This window comes from Protopterus annectens, chromosome 8.part0, assembly GCF_019279795.1.
Source record: "Protopterus annectens isolate FY-2018-M chromosome 8.part0, PAN1.0, whole genome shotgun sequence".
Classification (NCBI taxonomy): Eukaryota; Metazoa; Chordata; order Ceratodontiformes; family Protopteridae; genus Protopterus; species Protopterus annectens.
The window spans coordinates 1,975,607,857-1,975,629,838 of NC_056741.1; the positions used below are offsets into that span (position 1 = coordinate 1,975,607,857).

The following is a 21,982-nucleotide window of genomic DNA, read 5'->3' on the forward strand; positions in this document are numbered from 1 at the left end:
ATATAATGACGATGGATAGTGCGTTGATTAAATAAAGCACAAACCCGACAGTAAGGTACGTCGTGGTCAGGGCCTAGGCAAGGAATACAGTATGAATGAAAATCTTTATGAGGTATTTGCTTTCCACAAGTAATGCAATTATTAACTTTTACTGACATCGGTAAGGAGCAAGAAAAGTTTCCCCAATGGGGTACTTAGTTTTAAGTTGAAGACTTCGGTTCGGAAACTCGAAAATGAAAATTTCAGGAGTCGGCCGACCGGCACTTGCGAACTGCTTCTGCTTCGGGCACCGCACTGCAAGAAAGACTGACTTAATGGCGTCAGCTGCATGTTTTATACCCCTGACGAACTGACGTCACGGAAGAAGGGACAGCAACCGACGCAGGACCCAAGACATTGTTAATCAGGCCAACTGAGGGCAACCTGCCAGCAGACTACCCAAATGTAATGACTGCAACAGTGAAACACGAAGAACGTCTGTACAGCAATATTAGATATTTTAGAAAAAAATGTACATCCACAAGTTGTTTAGGAAAAAAAAAAAAAAAATCACTAAACTTTTTTTTTTTTTTTTTGCATTTGGGAGAGACCCCCCCGTACCCCTAATGTGGGGAACTTTAACACCCCTTATTTATATGGTCTAACTCCAGTCACACAACTTTTACTTATTTTATTTTGAATTTGTTAACCAGGGTAAAGAACATATCCATTTGGACCTATTTCAGTCTCTGCTTAGGGTAAACACAGTAGAAACATGACATTAATATACAGCGTGAATGACAAAATTCACTACATACATGCATTATATACAAAGTGAGTATAAGAGTTGGCTTGAGGGTAAGACAATAGATACAAGACATTACCTACAAATTAACTGAAAAAACACAATATATACATGCATGAAACACTGAGTGGATATCTGAGTTAGCATGTTTAAAAAATCACAATGGAAAATACAGTCAGAGCAAGCTATGTAGCTGTACATAGGTTAGGAAGAGATTACATTATATGACCATAGAGAGAGAAAGCAGTTGTGATTTTAGTCCTGATTGAAAAATGATGCAAGAGGAATGATCTTTAAGGAAAGAAGGGAGAGATTCACACAGTATGGGACCAGGGACCAAGGACCAAGGACCAAGAAAGCAATACCTGCACAGTAAAGCCTTGTTTGAGCAGCTTGGAGGAGAGGATCTGAGTGGTTAATATTTCTAACATTGTATGCTGGTGCCTCTCTGAATAGCCTGGAAGCTAGTGGTGGGGAAGGCCTCATTCTTGATATGTTTAAACAGCTGAAACGCAAGCAGAAAATCTGCATGCTGTTTCACAGGTAGCCAGTTAGCTTTTCAACAGTTTTGCAGTGGTGTTCATTTCTTGGGGAGAGAGTGATGAGGTTGCAAATGACATCTGAGATGGTTTGTTTGGTGCATACATCTCTTTTAGAGGCTGCAGGAATCAGAGGGAGAGCATATTCTAGCGGAGAAAACGTGTTAAGGGTAAAACACAGCTCCCACAACTGTAATCCATGGAATACAGACAAAACAAAATTAAATCATTCTGGAAGCTGCTGCTTCAGGGGAACCTGTCTCAGGCATTATGCTTACTGGAGATTTACATTCTATCACATGTAGATTTCCCTTTTACACTTTTACAAGTGCAAAATACTTTATTTGGAAAGTGATACTCTCGTAAATGGACGGTTCAGTCAATATAACAGTAGCAGAAATCAGTTATGTACACCATTACTTGTTGGATGTGTAGCATTCCTTTTCAGAAGTTACAGTACTTTACAATCAAAATCTAATACCTTTGCAAATGCAGATCTAACTTACCTTATCAAAGTGAGGGCTCCACTGGTTTGAATGGCCTTCTCTGGCACTGTCTTTTGAAAGTCAAATGTCATGACTTTCTTTGGTTCTGAGAGCGCCTTACAGGGGTATTCCCAAAGAGGGTGGGGCTCTGCTTCATGTGACTCCCTATAATCAATGGCTTTCTGAAAGGACAGAAGAAAAACAGAGTTACTTTAGAATACAACTAAAATATGTGGATTTAGAGGGGGTGCTGCAGTCCCCCATCAGTGGTTATGATAAGAATTAATACAGCCCCCCCCCAGTGCTTATGATAAGAAGTAATCAGCCAACAAACAGTTTTGAATCAGGGTTTTCCATATTACAGTTTCATCTGTAAACTGCACTTGCAGGCAAGCAATTGTTTACCTCTTTCTTTGTAAAAGCAGTCTATCTGGGGGCATGAAATGTTGCCATTAGGGTAATTTTTTTAAAGTAGAATGGGGTTAGGTATAATTTTTAATATCTAGTAATAATATATTTATTCATGATCACGCTCCCACAACAGAGATATGAAGTTCCACCAAGATGCTTTTTCTGCTCGCATTTAATTCTCCCATTGGCACTATTTATGTCCATCAAGCTATTTCTACTTTTTCTTATGTTGATCTTATGTGATACATAAGGACTCATACAGGATGGATCTGATGAAGCACTGGGCGACAGTGCTGCAGAATCCAACTGTACACCCCTTTTTCATTCCAACATGTACTTTCACCAGTGTCAAATAGTACCCCTGAATTGAATCACCAATGGATAACACCTTGAGATGACCAGGCAGAGGTGTTTTACATATATAAGTATGACGTGACTGGTATCTTCCCTCTGGAATGATACCTTATTAAAATATCAGATCAGCCCACCTTGTGGTCACACCCACTGAAAAGACATGGTTGATCTCCAGCTCCCTGCAGGAACCAATCAGAGACAGACACATATGTAATTCCACTCCCTCCGACTGAAATCTGTGCATATAAGTAGCAACTTTTCCAGTGTTGACTCACTTGGTAGTGCTTTCCATCCTGTCTGAAAGACTGACAATAAAAAGGACCGACACCAAGATCAAGGTCTCTAGAGAATTTTTTTATCTTTTCCTTATCCTTACAGTTATCTGTTTTTTTTCCTGCTTTTGTTTTTACTGCTTGTTACTATTTTTTGACATGTTAGATCTTTAAAGTAACTCAGCTGGAAAAAAAATCAAATAATAAAAGCTGATTTAAGGTAAGAAAATAGTTCAGGAAAACCAGGGATCACCACTTGGGAGGTTGCAAGCTGGATCAGTCCGTACCACAACTTACACAGGTGGCTTTTCATAGTTTTGACATTAGGGCAATTATCAGATAATTAACTGAAGATTTTGTACTTTGCATCTAATTAGAAGAAATTCTGAAAAGTAGTCTGAGCCTCCAGGATATCTGTAACACTAGAGCACAACTTCGCAGAGTTATTTTTGTTTCGGCTACTAAAGTATATAATAATTTGTTGCGACTCAGATAATAATATCCATATACCAAATAACTGGACTCAAAAGAAATAGAAAAGACATTAAATAAATAGTATATTAATGCTGTTACTTTCATGTCCATCTGATGGCTGTAATAGTTATGGGTATAAACATATCTAATTAATATAAGAATTCAGTAAATATATGATTTATTGATATTACACAATTTATCAGTCGGTAGTGTTAATTGCTGATACAAGCATTCTTTTATTTATTTTTAACATGAAGACATCTCTGAAGGAAATACATGTGCAATTATATATAAAAATGGTAAGTCACGTAACATGTTGTGCCTGATTCATTTGTGCCTCTTCCAATTTAAAGCTGCAGCAAACTGATCACTCTTATACAAAAATGGTTGTGCTACAATGAATTTCTCCAACATGTATGAACTCCAGCCGTAAAACTGTGGCATACGAGATTATGTATTATTCTTATACCTACGGTGCACAGCATGGTAGATGAGTCTGTATTAAAACTGTTCATTATGGATAAAGCCACTGATCTACGTTTACTGAAATAATGAAGACTCATTTTCATTAGCTGAAATTCCATGTGTTACTCAGGTTTCCAGTCAACACAGTTATTAAGTCTGCAACTTTTGTGATTTATAAAAACAGATCAAAAACAGATTTGTGTAGGTCTGTTAAGAGACAGAAAGCACACTATAAAAACAGAAGAGTAAGTTAAGAAACTGGTAAGAGAAATTCAAGTTTTCTTGGAAGAGTAACCTAGTCTAAAATGACAGATTCTATGTATTCATTTGTTTTTGTACTTATTACTATGTTTAGAATTTTGCAAGATTTTTGTGGAAAATGGAAAAAAAAAAACAGTGGCTTTGAGTACAAATTCACAAACAACAAGGAATTGTCTGAAGCAACAACCCAAATTTATTTTGTAATAGGATGCCTGACAGACAACAGGGTTAGATGAAAGTCTCTGTTACCAGGATAAAGTACAGCTCTGTAAGTTGAACTTGCCATAACTATATGTTTTTGAATGATCGTTGCATTAGCCTTAGCTTATGTGGGTTATATACTGCCAAGGATACAATGACCGGCCAGCTTCCCAAGCTTCAAGGCACCTTCCATGCACCCAGACTGTCAAGCAGTTGAACTGAGCTGACTAAAAGACAAGTCTGGACGCGAAGCTTTTCAGAGCTTTCCTGCCAGTCGAGAGTTGGAGGCTAAGCCCTAAAAGGCCTATGCTACGAGAAAAACATACACATCCACACCCTGGCATAAGTAAGGAAACCTCCATAAAAAACTTCTCCAAAGCCAACTTCATGCTACTCAAGTCAGAAGTGACAAACTTCATGACACCCATGCAGACGGGAAATGAAAGTTCAACTGCTGAATCCTACACTAAGGCACTGTACGAGCACATCCACTCATGCATAAATCGTGGCATCCCAAATAGAACCAAGATGCTCTCATCCAAAAAAAAGGAAGCCAATCTGGTGGTCCCCTTCCATAAACAAACTTTACAACAAAAGGAAGAAACTGTTGCAGAAAAGAGGAAAATCCGAGGATGCAAAAAACTTTCTTACCAGCCTCAGTAAGAAAATGAGATCCCTCAAAATCCTCCAAAGCTAGTTACGAAAATAAAATTGCCAAAGATTCCAAAGACAACCACAAGGCATTCTATAACTACGTCAAGAATCTAAATGGCAATGCTCAGATCTGCTCTGAGCTAAAACAGAATGGCATTAAATATACTGATCCCAAGGATATTGCCAATATCCTGGCAGATCGATTCAGTGCCAACTTCACCCCCTCTCACCCCCTAAATGGCCCATCTCAATACCGGAAGATTGCCAAATTCCGGTAATAATGGCCACACAGGTAAAAGACGCACTCTCCAAAGCTAAGAATACAGCATCCATGGGACCAGATGACATCCCGGGCTGTGTACTACATGAACTACAATATGAACTGGCACCTCACCTAAGTGTCATGTTTAATCATAGCCTCACCTCAGGTTTCATGCCCACTGAGTGGCGCAGAGCTACAGTTATCCCACTCCACAAGGGGGGGGGGGGTCCACCTTGGATCCCGGAAACTACCGTCCATCAGTCTGACAAGCCTTATCTGCAAGGCCATGGAGCGTATTATCATGGAACTTATAAACAAAGACACTGGCAACCTTCAAACACTGGACCCCACCCAGTTTGGGTTCGTAAAGGGCCGATCTTGTCTCCTGAACATGACTGACTTCTTCGAATCAGTCTCCAGAGCCATGGACAAGGGTAAGGTGGTCCACACAGCCTATCTAGACCTTGCCAAGGCCTTTGACACCATCCCCCCACTCTGGAATCATAGATAAACTTACTAAGCCGGGCATTAATCCCTACGTCACCCAATGGGTTGCTAACTGGCTTACTGATAGAACCCACACTGTAAAAGTAGCCGACTCCAAATCCAGCTCCAGACAAGTGACAAGTGGAGTACCTCAGGGTTCAGTACTGGGACCGCTCTTGTTTGGCATCTACTTCTCTGAAGTACAGGCCAACACTAAGGGACTCTGGATAACAAAGTTCGCAGATGACTGCAAACTGGGAGCCATTACTGAATCCCCAAATGATGTGGATACTCACTAAAAGAATCACAGGCCTAAGGCAGATGCCCTATGCTGACCGCCTTAAAAAACTCCAGCTATACTCTGTCGCATACTGTCTACTCAGAGGCGATCTCTGCTTAACATACAAGGCCATGTCAAACCCAGAGCTGTTGGACATGCTACACTTAAAGAAATCCCAATCCCTCAGAGCCACACGCTCCAGGGATCTAAACCTTGTCATCACAATAAATAAAACATGCTGGAGGGATAGATTCCTGACCCAGAGACTCAGCAGACTCTGGAATAGATTGCCGATACATGTCAAGCAGAGTGCCTCTTTGGTCATCTTCAAAAGGAACCTTGACGATTGGATGGGAGAAAGGAAATTCACCCCGGGGATCACGTCAGTTGCCCTGCTAGACAGGGGTCCAGGGAAGTAAATAGTGTGGGAAGAAATAGCCAGGGAATTGTTATGGCTAGGCTTGTATAGGCCCTAGGGTTGATAGCCTAGTACCAACCTATGAACTCACCAAAAACAAGGGGAATGGATGGAGGGCGTGGGTACTGTAGCACTGATCATTCGAACATCTACTGTTATGCTAAGTTCAGCTTACACAACCATACTATCATGTTGGTCATTGCTGCAGTAGCCTTTACCATATAGGTAGACACCCTAGCTAACTACATTTGGGAGATAAAAGTTGAACCAGAATGAAGACCACCACGATAATGCAGCAAAAAACTTCTTTTATTCCAGACAGGTGAACATTTGGGAGATGGAAGAAGAGCCCAGGAACCCCTAGAGAATGGTTCCAGCAAAACTTTGACCTAGACAAGGAATCAAGCGTACAGTGCTTTGTAAAAGTATGTACAGAGGACCAAGTAGAAGGTTCTAGAACATTTTTCAAATCTAACCTTTTCCAAAAAGCTATAGATAAAGCCAAGGCCCTGGTAGAGATGGCGTTGACCCTGTCTAACAGATTTGCTATAGTTAAGTATAACAAAAGGTAATAGTCTCAGACAACCATTTGGAAATAGTCTGTTTTGACATAGGTTGTCCCTTCGTCTCACCTTCACAAGAAAAACAATTGATCTGACGATTGGGAGATATAATTCTGTCAAGTTAGTACCCAAGTTGTCTGTGGATCTGCAAGATATGGAGTACCCTTTCTCCCTCAGTTTTAGATTCAGAAAAGAAAAATGGGAGATGGATAGTCTGGCTTAAAGTAAACTTGGATATCACTTTACGCATAAAGGAAGGATTAATTCACAAAGAAACCCTACCCCTATGGAAAATGAGACCGAGATGACTCACCTTAAGAGCTTGAAACACAGACACCCTTCTTGCAGACGTCAGAGCAATCAGTAAAACTACTTTCATAGGTTCATACTAGGCTATCTGCCCTAGGGCATTTATAAGCCTAGCCAGAGTGTGTTTGGCTTTCGCCACCCATTTTAAATTAATTTTGCTATGCCCTTTTTCGAGTTTAGTATACTGTGCCTCTGTCTAACAGTGACACAGAAGTGATACCCGAGGTAAACCTACGATCTCCCATCCACTCATCAAGATTCCTCTTGAAGCGAGTCAATGAGGGACTCTGCCTAACCTGGACTGGGATTTTATTCCAGAGTGAAGGGAGCCTTCTGGGTTATGAATCTGTCCCTCCAGCATGTCCTATTTATTTCAGTGCTAAGGTTCAAGTATCTTGAGCGCGTAGCTCGATGGGATTTGGATTTTCTGAGGTGCAGCATGTCCATTAATTCCGGCTTGGACATGGCTTTATACGTCAGGCACAGATCGCCTCTGAGCAGGCGGTATGCCACTGAGTAGAGCTGGAGTTTCTTTAACCGGGCAGCATATGGCATCTGTTTGAGCCCTTTGATCCTCTTGGTGAGGTCCTTTTGGGGTCTTTCCAGTTGCTGCAGGTGTCTGGGTAAGGTACATCCCAAAAGGGGCACTGTACTCAATTATGGGCCTGATGAGGGATGAGTAAAGAGGCACGATGACCTCCCCTGATCAAGATGTGAATCCCTTCATGATTAGGTGGGCTATATAAAATGTTCTTCTAACCACATTGGCCACGTGGTTGTCAAATGACAGATTGCTATCAACTTGGGTCCCCAGGTCCCTAATTGCTTCTTCTGTACTTAATGGATTACCACCTATGTGGTAATTTGTGGGCACTTTGTTTTTGCCAAAGAGGATGACTATACACTTTTTGGCGTTTAGCTTGAGGCCATGGCTCTGGCACCAGTTGTCTGTTTCTATGAGGCCCTTTTGGAGGATGCTTGTGTCGGCTGGAGAGTCGATTATGGCGCCCAGTTTGCAGTCATCTGCGAACTTAGTCAGCCACAGTCCTTCCATGTTGGCCTGTACCTCCGAGAAATATATACCGAACAAGAGAGGTCCCAGGACTGAGCCTTGTGGGATGCCACTTGTAACTGGTTTGGAGTCGGACATGGCTCCAGCAATTCTAACCATGTGGGTTCTGTCCTTGAGCCAGTTTGCAACCCATCTAGTGACATAGGGGTTTATATTTAAGCTGGTGAGCTTATCTATAATGCCAGAGTGGGGTATTGTATTGAAGGCTTTTGCGAGGTCCAGGTAGGCTGTGTGGACCACCTTCCCCTCGTCAATGGCCTTGGTGACTGTTTCAAAGAAATCAACCAGGTTTAAGAGGCAGGATCTGCCCTTAACATAGCCAAACTGAGTAGGATCCAGTATCTGTAGGTCCCCAATATCTTTATTTATGAGGTCCATGATGATCCTTTCCATAGCTTTGCAGACCAAGCTAGTCAGGCTTATGGGGCGATAGTTTCCAGGATCCGTTGAGGCACCACCTTTGTGGATAGGGACCACTGTTGCTGTACGGCACTCTTTGGGTACACATCCTGTAGTAAGGCTGAGATTGAACAATAGTTTATGTTTGGGTTTAGCTCTTCTTGGAGTTCATGTAGGACGCAGCCCGGGACACCGTCTGGTCCCATTGATGCTGTGTTTTTTTGCTTTGGAGAGGGCGGCTCTTACCTGAGCATCTGAGATGTCAGGGGGGCAGCACTCTGCTGGGATAGATACTTGCCCTTTTGGTGGGGGGGGGGGGAGTTTGCGCTGAACCTGTCAGCTAGGATGTTGGCAATGTCTGTGGGTTCGGTGTATTTTTTGCCATTTTGGACTAATTCTGAGCATATCTGGGAATTTCCACACAGGTTCCTAACATAACTAAAGAAAGCCTTGTGATTATCCTTAGTGTCCTGTGCAATTTTTCTCTTGAAGCTGGCCTTAGACGATTTTATGAGTGCCCGTAGTTTTTTGCTAATACTGATCAGAGATGCCTTCCTTTTTTGGGATTTTGCTCTATCATGTAGTAGCTTCCTCCTTCTATTGTATAGTTTGTTTATGGCTGGGGTCCACCAGACAGGATATTTGCCGTTGGAGAATTGGGTCTTGGTTTTATTTGGGATTGCATGATCTATGCATTCCTGAAGGTGTTCATAGAATGCATTTATAAAGTATTCTGCGGTCTGGGCCGTATTTTCCACAGGCTCAGGGGCTTTGAGGGATTCCACCTCAGTTTTGAGGAGTGTGAAATTTGCTTTAGAGAAGTTTTTCACTGTGGTTTTCTGGGCAGGGGGTGGGGTCGGGATATGAATATCCAGTGAGATTAGTTTATGATCTGATCTTACCAGTGAGAGATGCACTTCTGGTCTGGAGCAGAGAGTCCCCATGTTGGTGATGATCAGGTCCAGTATGTTTTCCCCTCTTGTGGGAGTGGTAACAAGTTGTTCCATAGCATTTGAGTTTATAAATTCTAGGAACCTTTGGGCTAGGGTTTTGGAGCTAGAGTAATGCTCCCAGTCTATGTTTGAGCAGTTGAAGTCGCCCAATATAATGGTGTTTGGAGAGACCTTCATATTTTCCAGTGTTCTCAGGAAGGCCGAGTGAGGTTCCTGGGTTGGGAGGGTGGTCTGTAGCAGGCTATAAACTGGAAGGAGTTTTACCCACTGTTAGTTGCACATGGATAGTCTCTGATGCTTCGTGCTGCGCCACCAACCTGGAGGTGTGGGTATCTTTGACGAATATTGATACTCCCCCCCTCCTTTTGTGGTTCGGTCCAAGTTTTGGGGCCAAAAAGCATGGTATGAGGTATAACCTCTTAGTGCTGGGGTGCTCTTGGGAGCCTTGAACCAGGTTTCTGTTTCTGCACAGATATCGATGTTCTCCATGCTAAGGAGAGTTTCGAGTGCGTGCATCTTGAGGTTTAGACTTCTGGCATTGAGTAGCATTACTCTTAGATTCTTATCCCTTGTGATACCTATGGAGGTGGGTTTGTCTTTTGAGCCTTGCCTAAAAAAGGCACTATGGGGGTAGCAAGAGCCTTTGCCAATATCCGAAAGCCCAGGGGTGACAGGTGCAAGCCGTCCCTAGCGAAGCATCGTGGCTTGTCGAGCATGTCATCCCAGGCTGACAGGCATTGGATCCCCTTTGCATGACACCAATACTTAAGTCAATTGTTGAAATTGATCATCTTGTCTTCATATTGTGGCATCATTCTTGGTGAGGGTAAGATGCTACTCAAGGTCAGGGTCATACCAGCCTGGGCTACATGCTCAGAGAGCTCCTCTATGTCTCTTTCCATGTAGTCCAGGGAGGTACGTCTCAGGTCATTCACACCAGCATGGACAATGACTGAGTCATATTTGTATTTGCCTTGGAGTGACCTGAGTGCTTGTGTTATGTGGCGGATCCTAGCACCCGACAGGCAGCTCACCGTGACCTTCTCCTTGTTCAGCCTGGTGAGCGGGACGTTAGTGTGCCTGACGATAGAGTCACCTATTACAAGCGTATCAGGTGTGTTGTTTAGCCTTAAGGGCTGTGACTGTTTGGCACACTGGCTTTGTGAGCTATGTGTTGCATGTGTTTTGTTTTGGGGTAGCGGTTGCTTGGGTGTCTGCTTTGGAGGTCTCTGCTGCTTAGGCAGATTTTTATTTAGAGCCTCTGAGTATGTTTTTGTGTGTTTATGTGTTTGGTTTGCTGTCGTGGTAGATCTATGTGAGACTGGAATTGTAGTGAGTGTGGTTTCCTTCTCCTCCTGACTGGTTACGCCAGTACTGAGTTGAGAGAGCTTAGCCTCCAGTTTGGCTATATGGTTGCATTTCTCACATGTGTTGGAATTTGTTGGGAGGAGGAGAGGGTTGTCTGTGTACATGAGGCAGTTGTAACATTGCCTCAAGATTCCCAGATTCACCAGCTGGACTGGAGAGGAGATTGACAACTGACCTTTGGACATGCTAGAATAGTATTGGGAATTCCTTTATAATTGAAAAAAGGGCCAATGAGGAACAAGGTACTCAAGGGGAGTTTGTGAGGGTGTAGTGCTTTTAATTTTTTAATGCTGACTTAGTGAGCTAGTGCAAGGTAACTTAAATGCAATGTGTTACAGGTAACTTAAATGCAAAAATGACAAACAGTAACTTTCTTTCAAGTGAAACAAGGAAATAAGTACAGTAAGCAATGCAGATATCACTAGGGATCCACAGAAGCACTGAAAAGCTGCGTTTTAGGTGGAATTACCATTTCAGGGAAATAACAAGCAAACAAGCATACAAACAAAGCTAGATTCAGCAGGCCTGGATCTAGTCTATGCTACAGCAAACAAGGTGTACCAATTTCAGTAAGAAGCAGTTCAAATATGCAGGCACTATAAGCCTTTAACCAGAAATTCCCAGCTCAGAAGGGCAGAGTCCAGCCTCTCCTCCCACAAGAGTGCAGACCATGAACCCTCTTAATGTAAAATAACTGGCCTGAAGCCCAAGTGCTTAAACCAGAATTAATACACTTTTAGAATTACAGACACTGAGCCCTCAATCAGCAGTTCCCAACTTAGAAGGATGTAAGCTACCTGTTCTGCCACTACAGTGCAGACCACAAACCTTCTTAATGTAAAACAACTGGTCTGAAGCCCAAGTGCTTAAACTAAAAGGCTTAGAATGAGTTACACCAAGCAGTAATAAATACAATTGAGTACTTTTAAGATGACACAAAAGCAAAATCAAGTAGGAAGAAACACAAATACAGTAAAAGCAGATAAAAAAAATTAAGTGGAAAGAGAGAAAGGAGTAGCAGAAACTAAGCTGATTGGCCTTCTCAAATGTTTTCCCTGTACTGGGTAGAATGAGGTAATGACGCTAGACTGGGAGGAGGGTCCCAGATCAAATTTACACTAGGAGCGGGCAACTGCAAAGCCACCAACTATAAAAACACTATACCAACAGTGAGGGAGGGTGGGAAAAACTGCAGAAATGTTTCTCACAGCTGAAAAGCAGCAGTGAGCCTTTAAATGAAAGTTTTAAACAGCTAAAGGAGCCTCTAGAAAAAAGAGTTTAACTGCAACAAGTTATTAGAAACAAACAACCCAACAGATGCTTAATAAAAGTGGGCAATTTTCAGTTAATACCTCACACACAGTGAAACTAGCTAGAAAAATACACAGTACACAAAGTGCTATAAATAACAAAGAAATAAAGAACAAAATAAACAAAAAACAGGATACTTAATGTTATATATTATAGCTCCGAGTTTCCTCAGTGTCTTTCCTTCGATCAGCTCAGTGTGAAATGGCAGAACACTCACAACTGAACTTCTTAGGTAACAGAAAGTTGAAACCTGAGACAGCTTTTAAGAAAAAAATCTCAAAAGAACCAATGAGGTGCTTAGTCTAAGCTGTAGTCCAGGTGACCTCAGTCAGCCAATGTCCTCAAACAATTCTCTCTCACTGAAATGCCTGATGGCTTTGGCTAAACCAAGATGTCCCTGAATATGTGCTCAGACACTCAGCCTCCACAAACACTAGGCTCAAATACAAGCCTGAATATGGAAATGCTGCAAATATCCCCACTACTTGGAACAAACTGCAGAAATGTTTCTCACAGCTGAAAAGCAGCCGTGAGCCTTTAAATAAAATTTTTAAACAGCTAAAGGAGCTTCTAGAAAAAAAAAGAGTTTAATTACAACAAGTTATCAGAAACAAACAACCCATGTTAAGAACTTCAAGTCAGCCAGGTTAGCTGGTTCAAAGCAACTGTTACATTCTCTACTTCTGAAAGAAGGGAGAACCACAGTTGCCTAGGTCAGAAGGAAGACACAACAATGATCTTGGGGAACTCCTTCTGAATCTTCAGAAGTACCCTGGATATTAGTGGAAAGGGTGGAAACGCATACAGGAACATTGCTGTCTAAATAAAGAGGAGGCATCTGTCTTCCAGGCCTTCTTGAATAGAGTCCTGGAATAGAATATTGCCAGTTGATTGTTCAAAGAGGAGACAAAAAGGTATATTTGAGAACTCCCACAGATGGATCAAATATTAGAAGACCCCTGATCAAGTTTCCATTCTTGAGGGTCTGCCCTGGTCTTGTTCAGCTTGTGTGACACGTAGGATGCCTGTAGAATGAGACTGTTTTCAAACTGTATCTCAAGCTAACATGGCTAGCCTGCAAAGGTCTGACCTGGTTCCCCCTTGCTTGATGCACCACATAACTGTGTTACTGTCTGAAACCACTTTGAAGAGTTCCCAAGGGCCAAAGATGGTTTAAAGAGTTGAGTGCATCTCCTAGATATTTGTGTGCATTTGTCCCACATCCCTGTACTTTTATCCCTCCTGAAAATGCTCCCCAAGTGAAGTCCAAAGTGCTGAGGTGACTGACTGCTTTGGTGCAGGGAAGGAGAAGGTGAGATCTGAACTTAAGGATATCTGTTGTCTCCACCAAAATATTTCTTTTCTAACAACCTCCAGCAATCGGATTTGAAAAGATAAAGGGTGCTGATGCTGAGACCAAAGAGATTTCAGATACCACTGTATCTTTCTCATGTGGAGTCTTGCTAGTGGTATCATGAGAACAGATGCCATGAAACCCCAAATACTGAGGTATTCCCTTCACAGTGACATAAGTTTGTGTGGAAAACATTAAAACATATCTAAATAAAGATCTATTTTTTCTTGTGGAAGAAAAGCTCTTTGAACTAAGGTGTGTGTCTAGTTGACATAAAATTAGAAAGTATTCTAGCAACACAATGACCAAAGAGACTAGTAATTGCATATGTTTACTGAATAAACTGTGCAAGTAAAAACTTTCACCTTACAAGGCTTCTTCAGGCAAATGACCAAACAGTATATTACAGCATTTCAATAGTATAGACAATAAACAATCAAAACAATGTGACATAAAAACCCAACATTTAAGTAACAGTCATCTAATTTTATTTCTTACATCTTTTAAAACTGTTTTCACTGTAAAAATTTCATTAAGCCCTGGAGGATATGTGCTCTAAAGTGAGCTATCCATCTCTTTTCTTGCTTTTCCATTTCATTCAATAAATCACCCATCTAATATTCTCATTAATAGTTTGCAATATTAAAAACTTAAAAGATTGTGTGCTACGTTCTTTAATGTGTTTATATAAGGCATTAGCAGCACATTTTAGAGAGATGATCACAGATGCACTCTTTTAACTTTATATTTGTCGTTCCAATAAAGAAAGCATTGCATTTTATGCAGAATGCTGTGCATATAAGATTCTTAATATTGCATGTGCCATAAGTATTAATAACAAAATCTTGTTTATTAACAAAACTTCAGTAAAAATGTGATTACAAAAATGACAAATCATTAAATTTATATATTCCTGCTTTAGTACTAATATGCTTATTGACATAATTTTCTTGTTCTTTGGTAACAGTAAATTTTAGCATATTTAATTCTTCTGTAAGCATTTCCATTTGTATCCTTTCTTGATTTCCACATTTCTCTGCTTTATATAGACTTTCATAGAATTTCCGAAATATTTCTAATACCTCTACAGGATCTTGTTAACTTCCTTGTTAAAGGCTCCCTAAGCTTGATGACAGCCCTTTCCACTTTCTGTTGCCTGAGTCTTTGTGCCAAACGTTTTTGTGCTCTAGTGTTATTATCAAAAAAGTTACTTAACAGCAATCTTTATAAACGTGTGTAGATTATCGAGTTAATCCCTTATTTTCTGCCTAGCATTCTGCAGTTGATCCTCTTCTTTTGGGAGACTCCCCCTAGTCTGCAATACTTTAACATTTGTCATTCCTTCTAAATAATTCTTGTTACTTCTTAACCACAGCTCCCTTTCTTTTATTTCTACCATATTTTTAAACTCCACCTTAAATTTTATCCCACTCCCTAGCTATATTTTCAGAAGTATTTCTATCCTCTCAAATAGCTCTTGAATAATCTCCACTATCTATTCCTTAAATTCCTCTCTTTTCAACAGATAGGTGGGAAAGCACTAGTATCTCATTTCTATTCTATTACCCTGTGTTTTTATTTTAGTTATTATTGGCACATGATCTGAAATAGTTATTGGGTGTGTATCAAGACCTTCAATTAAATAAACATGTCCCTGTGAAATGTAAATTCTGTCTAGCCTAGCCCAGTTTTTATATCTTGGGGAATAGTATGTAAATTCACTCCAAACTCCTGTTACTGAATTCACATCTTCCATGCCAAATATTTTCATAAATTTCTTAAACAACCTACCATACTGTGTTAAACTTTCCCTTCTAGGCCCCCAGACACATATTCACTGTTGCAATTCAAATTCCAGTCTCACCTACAAGTAAATATTCCTTGCTTACAGGCGATTATTTCTTCCAGAATTTTTTAAGCTCCATTATAGCAGTATTAGGTGGCATATAAATACATACCAGTGTAACCTTCCTCCCCTGACAGTAGCCCCACAGCATTACAAATCTGCCAACATCATCTTTTTTATCCTCTTATATCACTATTCCTCTTTTCCTTTCTCCCAGATATTCTGCTGATCAACCATCCTGAAAATCTTTATCAAATTCATATGTTCAGTTCTTTCCAAGTGTGCCTCCTGTAGCATAGCTATTTGCACTCAACATATTTAATATCATTTGCTATTCTTGCTTTTTTAGTTATCTGGCTAAAGACATTACAGAAAGCATCACTGTATTAAAAAGTTATTATTCCCACCTTTTATGTATAACACCTTTTTTGTTAACTGTCTAGTTACAGCTTTTATGTTACATGAATACACTGTTTGGCAGGTTGAACTTTTATATAGTTGTTTTTGTCATATCCATTTGAGCCTATGTCACATATTACAAAATGTTTTGTTTTATTGAAAGTCCTCAAAAAAAACAATACCCCCTAAAACCTATTAATTTAATACTAACACAAAACTAAGTACATAGTCAAATATTGAAGTTTTACCCTCCTAATGGGAACAAATGTTCCAACCCGACAGCCACACTCACAGACTTGAGTTAGCATGGACAACCTTTCTTTCAGGTTAAGACACATGGTGCAGCATGTGCTTCTACTAAGTGCTTTATAGCTCTCCCAGCTGGGAAAACCTGTGAATGCTTTCAGACAACAGTATTGCCTAGCTTCTCTTTTCCCCAGTCAATCACTCTCCACCAGACTGTAACCAACTTCTCTTTATCAGATTGTCTCCATAGAGACATGGGAGCCAGACAGACAATTTCTCATTATCAGATTGTCTCCATGGAGACATGAGAGCCAGACAGCCAATTTCTCATTGTCAGATTGTCTCCGTGGAGACATGAGAACCAGATAATCATTCTCTTTATCAGATTGTTACCATGGAGACATGAGGGCCAGGTACAGAACTGCTACTAAGCATACACTCATTTGCTAGAAAAAAGCCTCATAATATTCAATATTCTTTTCATTTATTTGCTTGCTTTTAAAACTTGTTACTAAATCAATCTAAGGTTCTTAATCCAGGCATTCCCCCATGCAAGAATGAGAAAAAGCACATTACTCCTTTTGTCATGCTCTTTTATTCAGGCTTTTTTTCCTAACATTGCAGTGCCTACATTTCTTACAACTGAACAAGAAGAGAGAGAATGGAGAAAGAAAGGAAAGAAAAAAAACTGCAGCACCTATTTACAATCCCCGTTACACTTAAAATAACTGAGAAAACTTTACTTTACAGCATGCAAAGACAACCATGCACCACAAAAATAGTACTATTAAGAAAAAAATGTCTTTACTTACAGTTAACTTTTTCTTCTCCTCCCCAAAGCATTTTCCACACATTAATAACATTAAGTAATGCATATACATCAGAGTCCCCCACAATTCCAATAAATTCTGAAAAAGTCCAATATTTGCAGATTTTCTTGTTCTGTCATATTTCACAAATATAATCTCACATTAAGTTACTGGTTTTATTACTGTTCATCTCCATCTTCCAAATCCTATGCTTCATTTCCAAAGTACTCTTGATTCTTCTAGTCAACCAACTCTCATGCTTCTCTCCAACATTTTCCATTGAAACAGTGGAAAAGGTTTCACAGGTACGGTCTCTCTGTGGTCTTTATTACCAGAAGAACAAACATAATCTCCTTCTGTTTCACAGCTCACTTCCCAACTTTTGTATTTCCTCCTTACCATGTACTTCATCAAAAAATGATTTTGTCTCTCCAGGAAAGAATACCTTGAAAACAGCTGGATACAGCAGTTTGAATCTCACACCTGTGTCTCTACATTTCCTGAATAGTGGAATGAATTTACTCCTCTTCTGCCTGGTGTACAATGTGTAATCATTCTCCACAAACACTCTGTTGTATCCTACTATTAGTAGTTTTTTTTGTTCTGCCACAGTTTTGTCAGAATCAACTCCTTTTGCTGGTAGGACTGCATCTTTACTATTAAAGGTCTAGGTTGCTTTCTCATAGCCAGCTTTGGGTCATATATATGATGTGACGTTTCAACTAACTCCTCCTGCTGTGGAATACCAGTCCAGTTGCTTATTTGTGCTTTCATAAAATTAACGCAGTCTGTTCCTTCCAGCTCCCCTGGTATAGCTGAAAATCTCAGGGTTTCCCTACGTGTTCTGTCCTCTAATTGTATTATTTTTTAAACATCTTTTCCTGAGCAGTCTCACATTCAACCAGCCTTTTCTTCATTTCAACCTCTGATTTTTGCAGCTTTATCACATCATCTGAATATCTGTTTAAAGCTTCTTCCATTTTTGTCCAACCTTTTGTTGTGTGTTGATATACGCCATCAGTGTTTTGTTTATTTTAACCAGGTCTGTGTGCAGTTGGTCTTACATCTTCCTGCAGGTTATTAGACGTCATGTCTGGAGGTTGCATTGTTTTCTGCTGAACAGCTGCAGACCTTTCCCCAGTCAGTGTTTCTTCCTCACTTTTTGTAGTGTTTCCAGGTGCTCTGTAATTCTTTTTTCCTGCCAGCTAGGCAGAACACTTGCTAGCCAGTTACTGAAATTTACTCATACACAAAAGTCTACTGGCCTTCTCTGTGGAGTTTCTGTTTTCACACTGGGAGACTAAAGTTAAGCTATTACGCAAGGTGCAGCCATCTTGGAGGTCCCATTTAAGAAACTGTTTCACCTCAAACCAAGAGGCCAGAGGAGTTAAGGGCAGACGAGCAGAAATTGCAGACAGGTGAGCTTTTAACTGAAGAATATGCCAACACAGCATGGAGCAGATCACACAAATAAGAGAGAACCAAAAGAATTTGCACTGAAAGGGGATCCTGCTTACAAGGGAAGCACCAGACAGAAAATCTCTTCCATTTGGACAAAATAAGATTTCCTGGTAGTGGGTTTCCTGGCCTCCTGCAGGATCTGAAGCACTTCCTCATAAAAAAGGTGCCCAAAAGGGATTAAAATCCTACCACCCACAGTGTCAGCTGAAGACTGGACAGGTGGGAATGGATAAGAGACCCCTTGTCTTGTGTGAGAAGGTCCACCTGGTGAGGTAACTTATGGTGAATACCCCTGGCCAAGTGAGAAAAAAGAGAGGGAACCAATGCTGTCTGGGCCAAAAGGGCGTCACCAGCAAGATTTTGGGGGAGTCTTGCCTGATCTTGTGCAGCACCCTCAGAAGCAGAGGGAAGGTGTACAGAAACATCTCCTTCCAAAAAAAAGATAGAACATCCACTTTCCAAGGCAGAGGAGTTGGGACTCTGGAACAGAAGAGAGAAAGTTTTCTGTTCAGAGAAGAGGCAAAAAGATGTACCTGAGGAATACCCCACTGACCGACAACATCCAGAAATGCATCTCTGTGAAGTATTCATTTGTGAGCATGTGTGCTGGACCTGCTCTGTTTGCCACTATATTTTGCTCTGAGGAAATGTAGACAGCCTGAAGAGTTTCTTGATACTGCAACTAGATCCCAGACCTGAAAAGCAAGACTGCAAAGAAGGTAGACCATATCCCCCCCTTGCTTGTTGACATAAGATATAATTTACGATACTGTCCGTGAAAACTTTTATAGGGCTGGGAAGAGACAGAGTATGATAGGCCTGAAGAGATAGAAGGAGAGCTTTCATCTGCTTGATGTTTATGTGGTCTGACCTCTGATGAAGAGGCCAGAGACCATGGACCTTGATAGAACCAAAGGAAGCCCAACCCTATCTGAAGCATCTGAAAAGAGCTCTTGAGGGACTGGAGGTTGGAAAGGAAGCCCCAGGCTGAGAAAAAGTTGATGGAATTCTCCAGTGAAGCTTGAGCTTGAAACGGGGAAGGAAGGGAACTAGGAAATCCAAGGAATGGCAGTGTTGAAGCCACAGTGATCTGAGGTACAACTCTCATATAGAGCCTGGCCACAGGCAGCATATGAATGGTGGAAACCATAAAATTGAGGACCCTGAGAAAGTCCCTGTCTATGCCTGAAGCCAGAGGTTCTAAAAGACTGGAAAAAAAAGCAATCACAGAGAGCCTTGGGAAAAGGCAGGGAGGCTAGCACGGGAATGCTCTGGATCCTGCAACTTGAGGGAAAACATGATCCTGAGAAGGAACCAAGTCTGATTTTTAAAAGTTTATTGTAAACCCCAGACTTTGCAGCAGGGAAACAGTAACTTGGAAGTCATGAAGCAGAACCTAGAGGGACAATGCCTGAATGAGCAGGTTGCCCAAATAAGGAAAGATCTGAACCCTTCTCATCCTGAAAAAGGGCAATGACAGGAGCAAGGCATTTGATGAATACCCTTGGGGCAGTAGAAAGGGCAGAGAGCAAATCAGAGAAAATGCAAGGAATAAACAAAGAAATGCACAACTTTCCTGAAAAAGGGGGATGGATGGGGATGAAAAGATAGGCATCCTTGAAAGCTAGAGACACCAGAAATGCATGAGGAAGAAAAAGAGGCAACAAAGTGTGGAGGGACAACATCCAAAAAGAGGGGACCTTTAGAAAGGTGTTGAGCTTATAAAGATCCAGAACTGGTCTCCAGGTGCCCTCTTTCTTGGGGACCAGAAACATTCTGGAATTAAAAGCTTTCCCTTCCTAGGCTGGGGGAAAACCTGAATGGCACCCTGGAGCAAAAAAGAGCATGAAGCACTTCTAGAAAGAAAAGAAGCTGTTTCCAAGGAGGTTTAGAAATGCCCAGAATGGGAGGAAGAGATTTCCACACCATGAAATACCCTTGGTGTTTGATGGACAGAACCAAAAATCTTGAGTGACCCTTAACCAATTTGGAAGGGACCGGGAAAGAAGGGACTACAGAACCTGGCCGAGGGAAAAGGGAACCAAACTGTCGGAATAAATCTGGTTTGTCTTGAAAAGAAGGTTTCCGAGAAACACGTGTCTGAGTAGACTTGGCTAGATGTACACATCTAGAACCCTTTTTACCCTCAGGTACAAGGCATGACAGTCTGCGAACAAAAGCAGATTTGGAAGGGTAATGCATATGAAACTTTGGGATACGAGGAACAAAAATCAGTTTCAACTGCTGCAAGGCCTTGCCTTATCCTAGAGGGATTTAAAATGCTCAGCAGCAGTAAAGCCAAAAAGATTTTTATTATCTAGAGGAGCATCCAGTAATTTGACCTTAATGTCATCAGGTAAAGCCTGAAGATGGAGCCAGGAGTAATGCCTCAGAAAAGAACCAAATGCAGTGAAGCAACATCAGAATTGAACTTAATGGAGTGGTGAGCAACTTGAGAGGTAGAACCCAAGAAGGAAAGGGGTTAAAGTCTTCCCTTCAGAGTCCAGAAGGTCAGAAACTACTTGAGAAACCTGAGAAGAAAGGGCTAAAATATATATAGTCATATGAGTCTGGTAATTAATAGCACTAAAAGCCAGGTTGGCAGCAGTATAAACCTTTTTGCCCAGCTGTTCCATGGCTCTACTATCTTTGTCTGAAGGAAGTAACTTAGTAGAAGGTGACAGCTTAGATGGTTTGTCAGAGGAGATGGATATCACAGAAGGATCAGCAGAAGGACATTCAAACAGAAATTTACAATCACTGGGTACCCTATAACTTCTGTCAGGTTTCTTGGGAGCTGGAAGCTGATAATCAGGGGAGTCACATAAGCTGCTGCAAAGGTATCCAGGAGAGCAGCCATAACTTGAGGAACAGCAAAAAGGTTTGGAAGGCATCATCTGGAGAAGTTCATAAAACTTTTTCTGTCTATTAGAAACCTGAGAACAATTCTGCTTAAATTCCATCATACATAAAATAGTCTCTCCAAAGAAGAGTTCTTCTAAAGGAGAATCTGGACTGATAGAATACTCTTCCTCAGACCCACAGTCCAAAGGGGAAAGGCTCTGAGAAGAGTTTGCTAAGGACTCTTCCCCTGAATCCAGATCCTCCTCAGAAGGATGACTCCTAGGTCTCTTAACAGGAGTAGAAGCTCAGGGAGGGGCAGGCACATAGATCCCCTGAGGAGGTTTTAAAGTTATCACAGAATTAAACAACCCCTGAATAAAATCCTGCCATTCATGTTGGGGATTTTTAACTGCACAATAAATACGCTTGTGTTTTTGTTTCTTTTTCTGCAGGACATACTCATGAAAAACCCTAGGAGGGCCAGACCCTGGTCTACACTCTACCAGCATAGTAGGAATGTCCTCTCAACCTAAACTCTGTGGAATCCCTCTTGGTCCCTCAGATATAATTAGCCAAGGTTGCACCTTAAAGTATGGAGCAGATGTTTAGATTCATAGGTAAGTACTAGGCTATCTGCCCAAGGGCATTTATAAGCCTAGCCAGAATGTGTTTGCTTTCGCCACTCCCTTAGATTAGTTCCCT

The 21,982-nt window shown here is 41.1% G+C and overlaps 1 protein-coding gene across 4 annotated transcripts in view; it reads right to left on the minus strand.

Annotated features, from left to right (window-relative positions):
* The window catches only part of PRMT7 (protein arginine methyltransferase 7), an 843,610-nt gene that overhangs the window by 127,741 nt on the left and 693,887 nt on the right, over window positions 1–21,982 (minus strand). For all 4 annotated transcript variants that reach the window (XM_044081516.1, XM_044081514.1, XM_044081513.1 and 1 more), the window contains one exon: window positions 1,830–1,990. In XM_044081516.1, coding sequence (XP_043937451.1) covers window positions 1,830–1,990 — 161 coding nt within the window. The remainder of the gene's footprint in view (window positions 1–1,829; window positions 1,991–21,982) is intronic.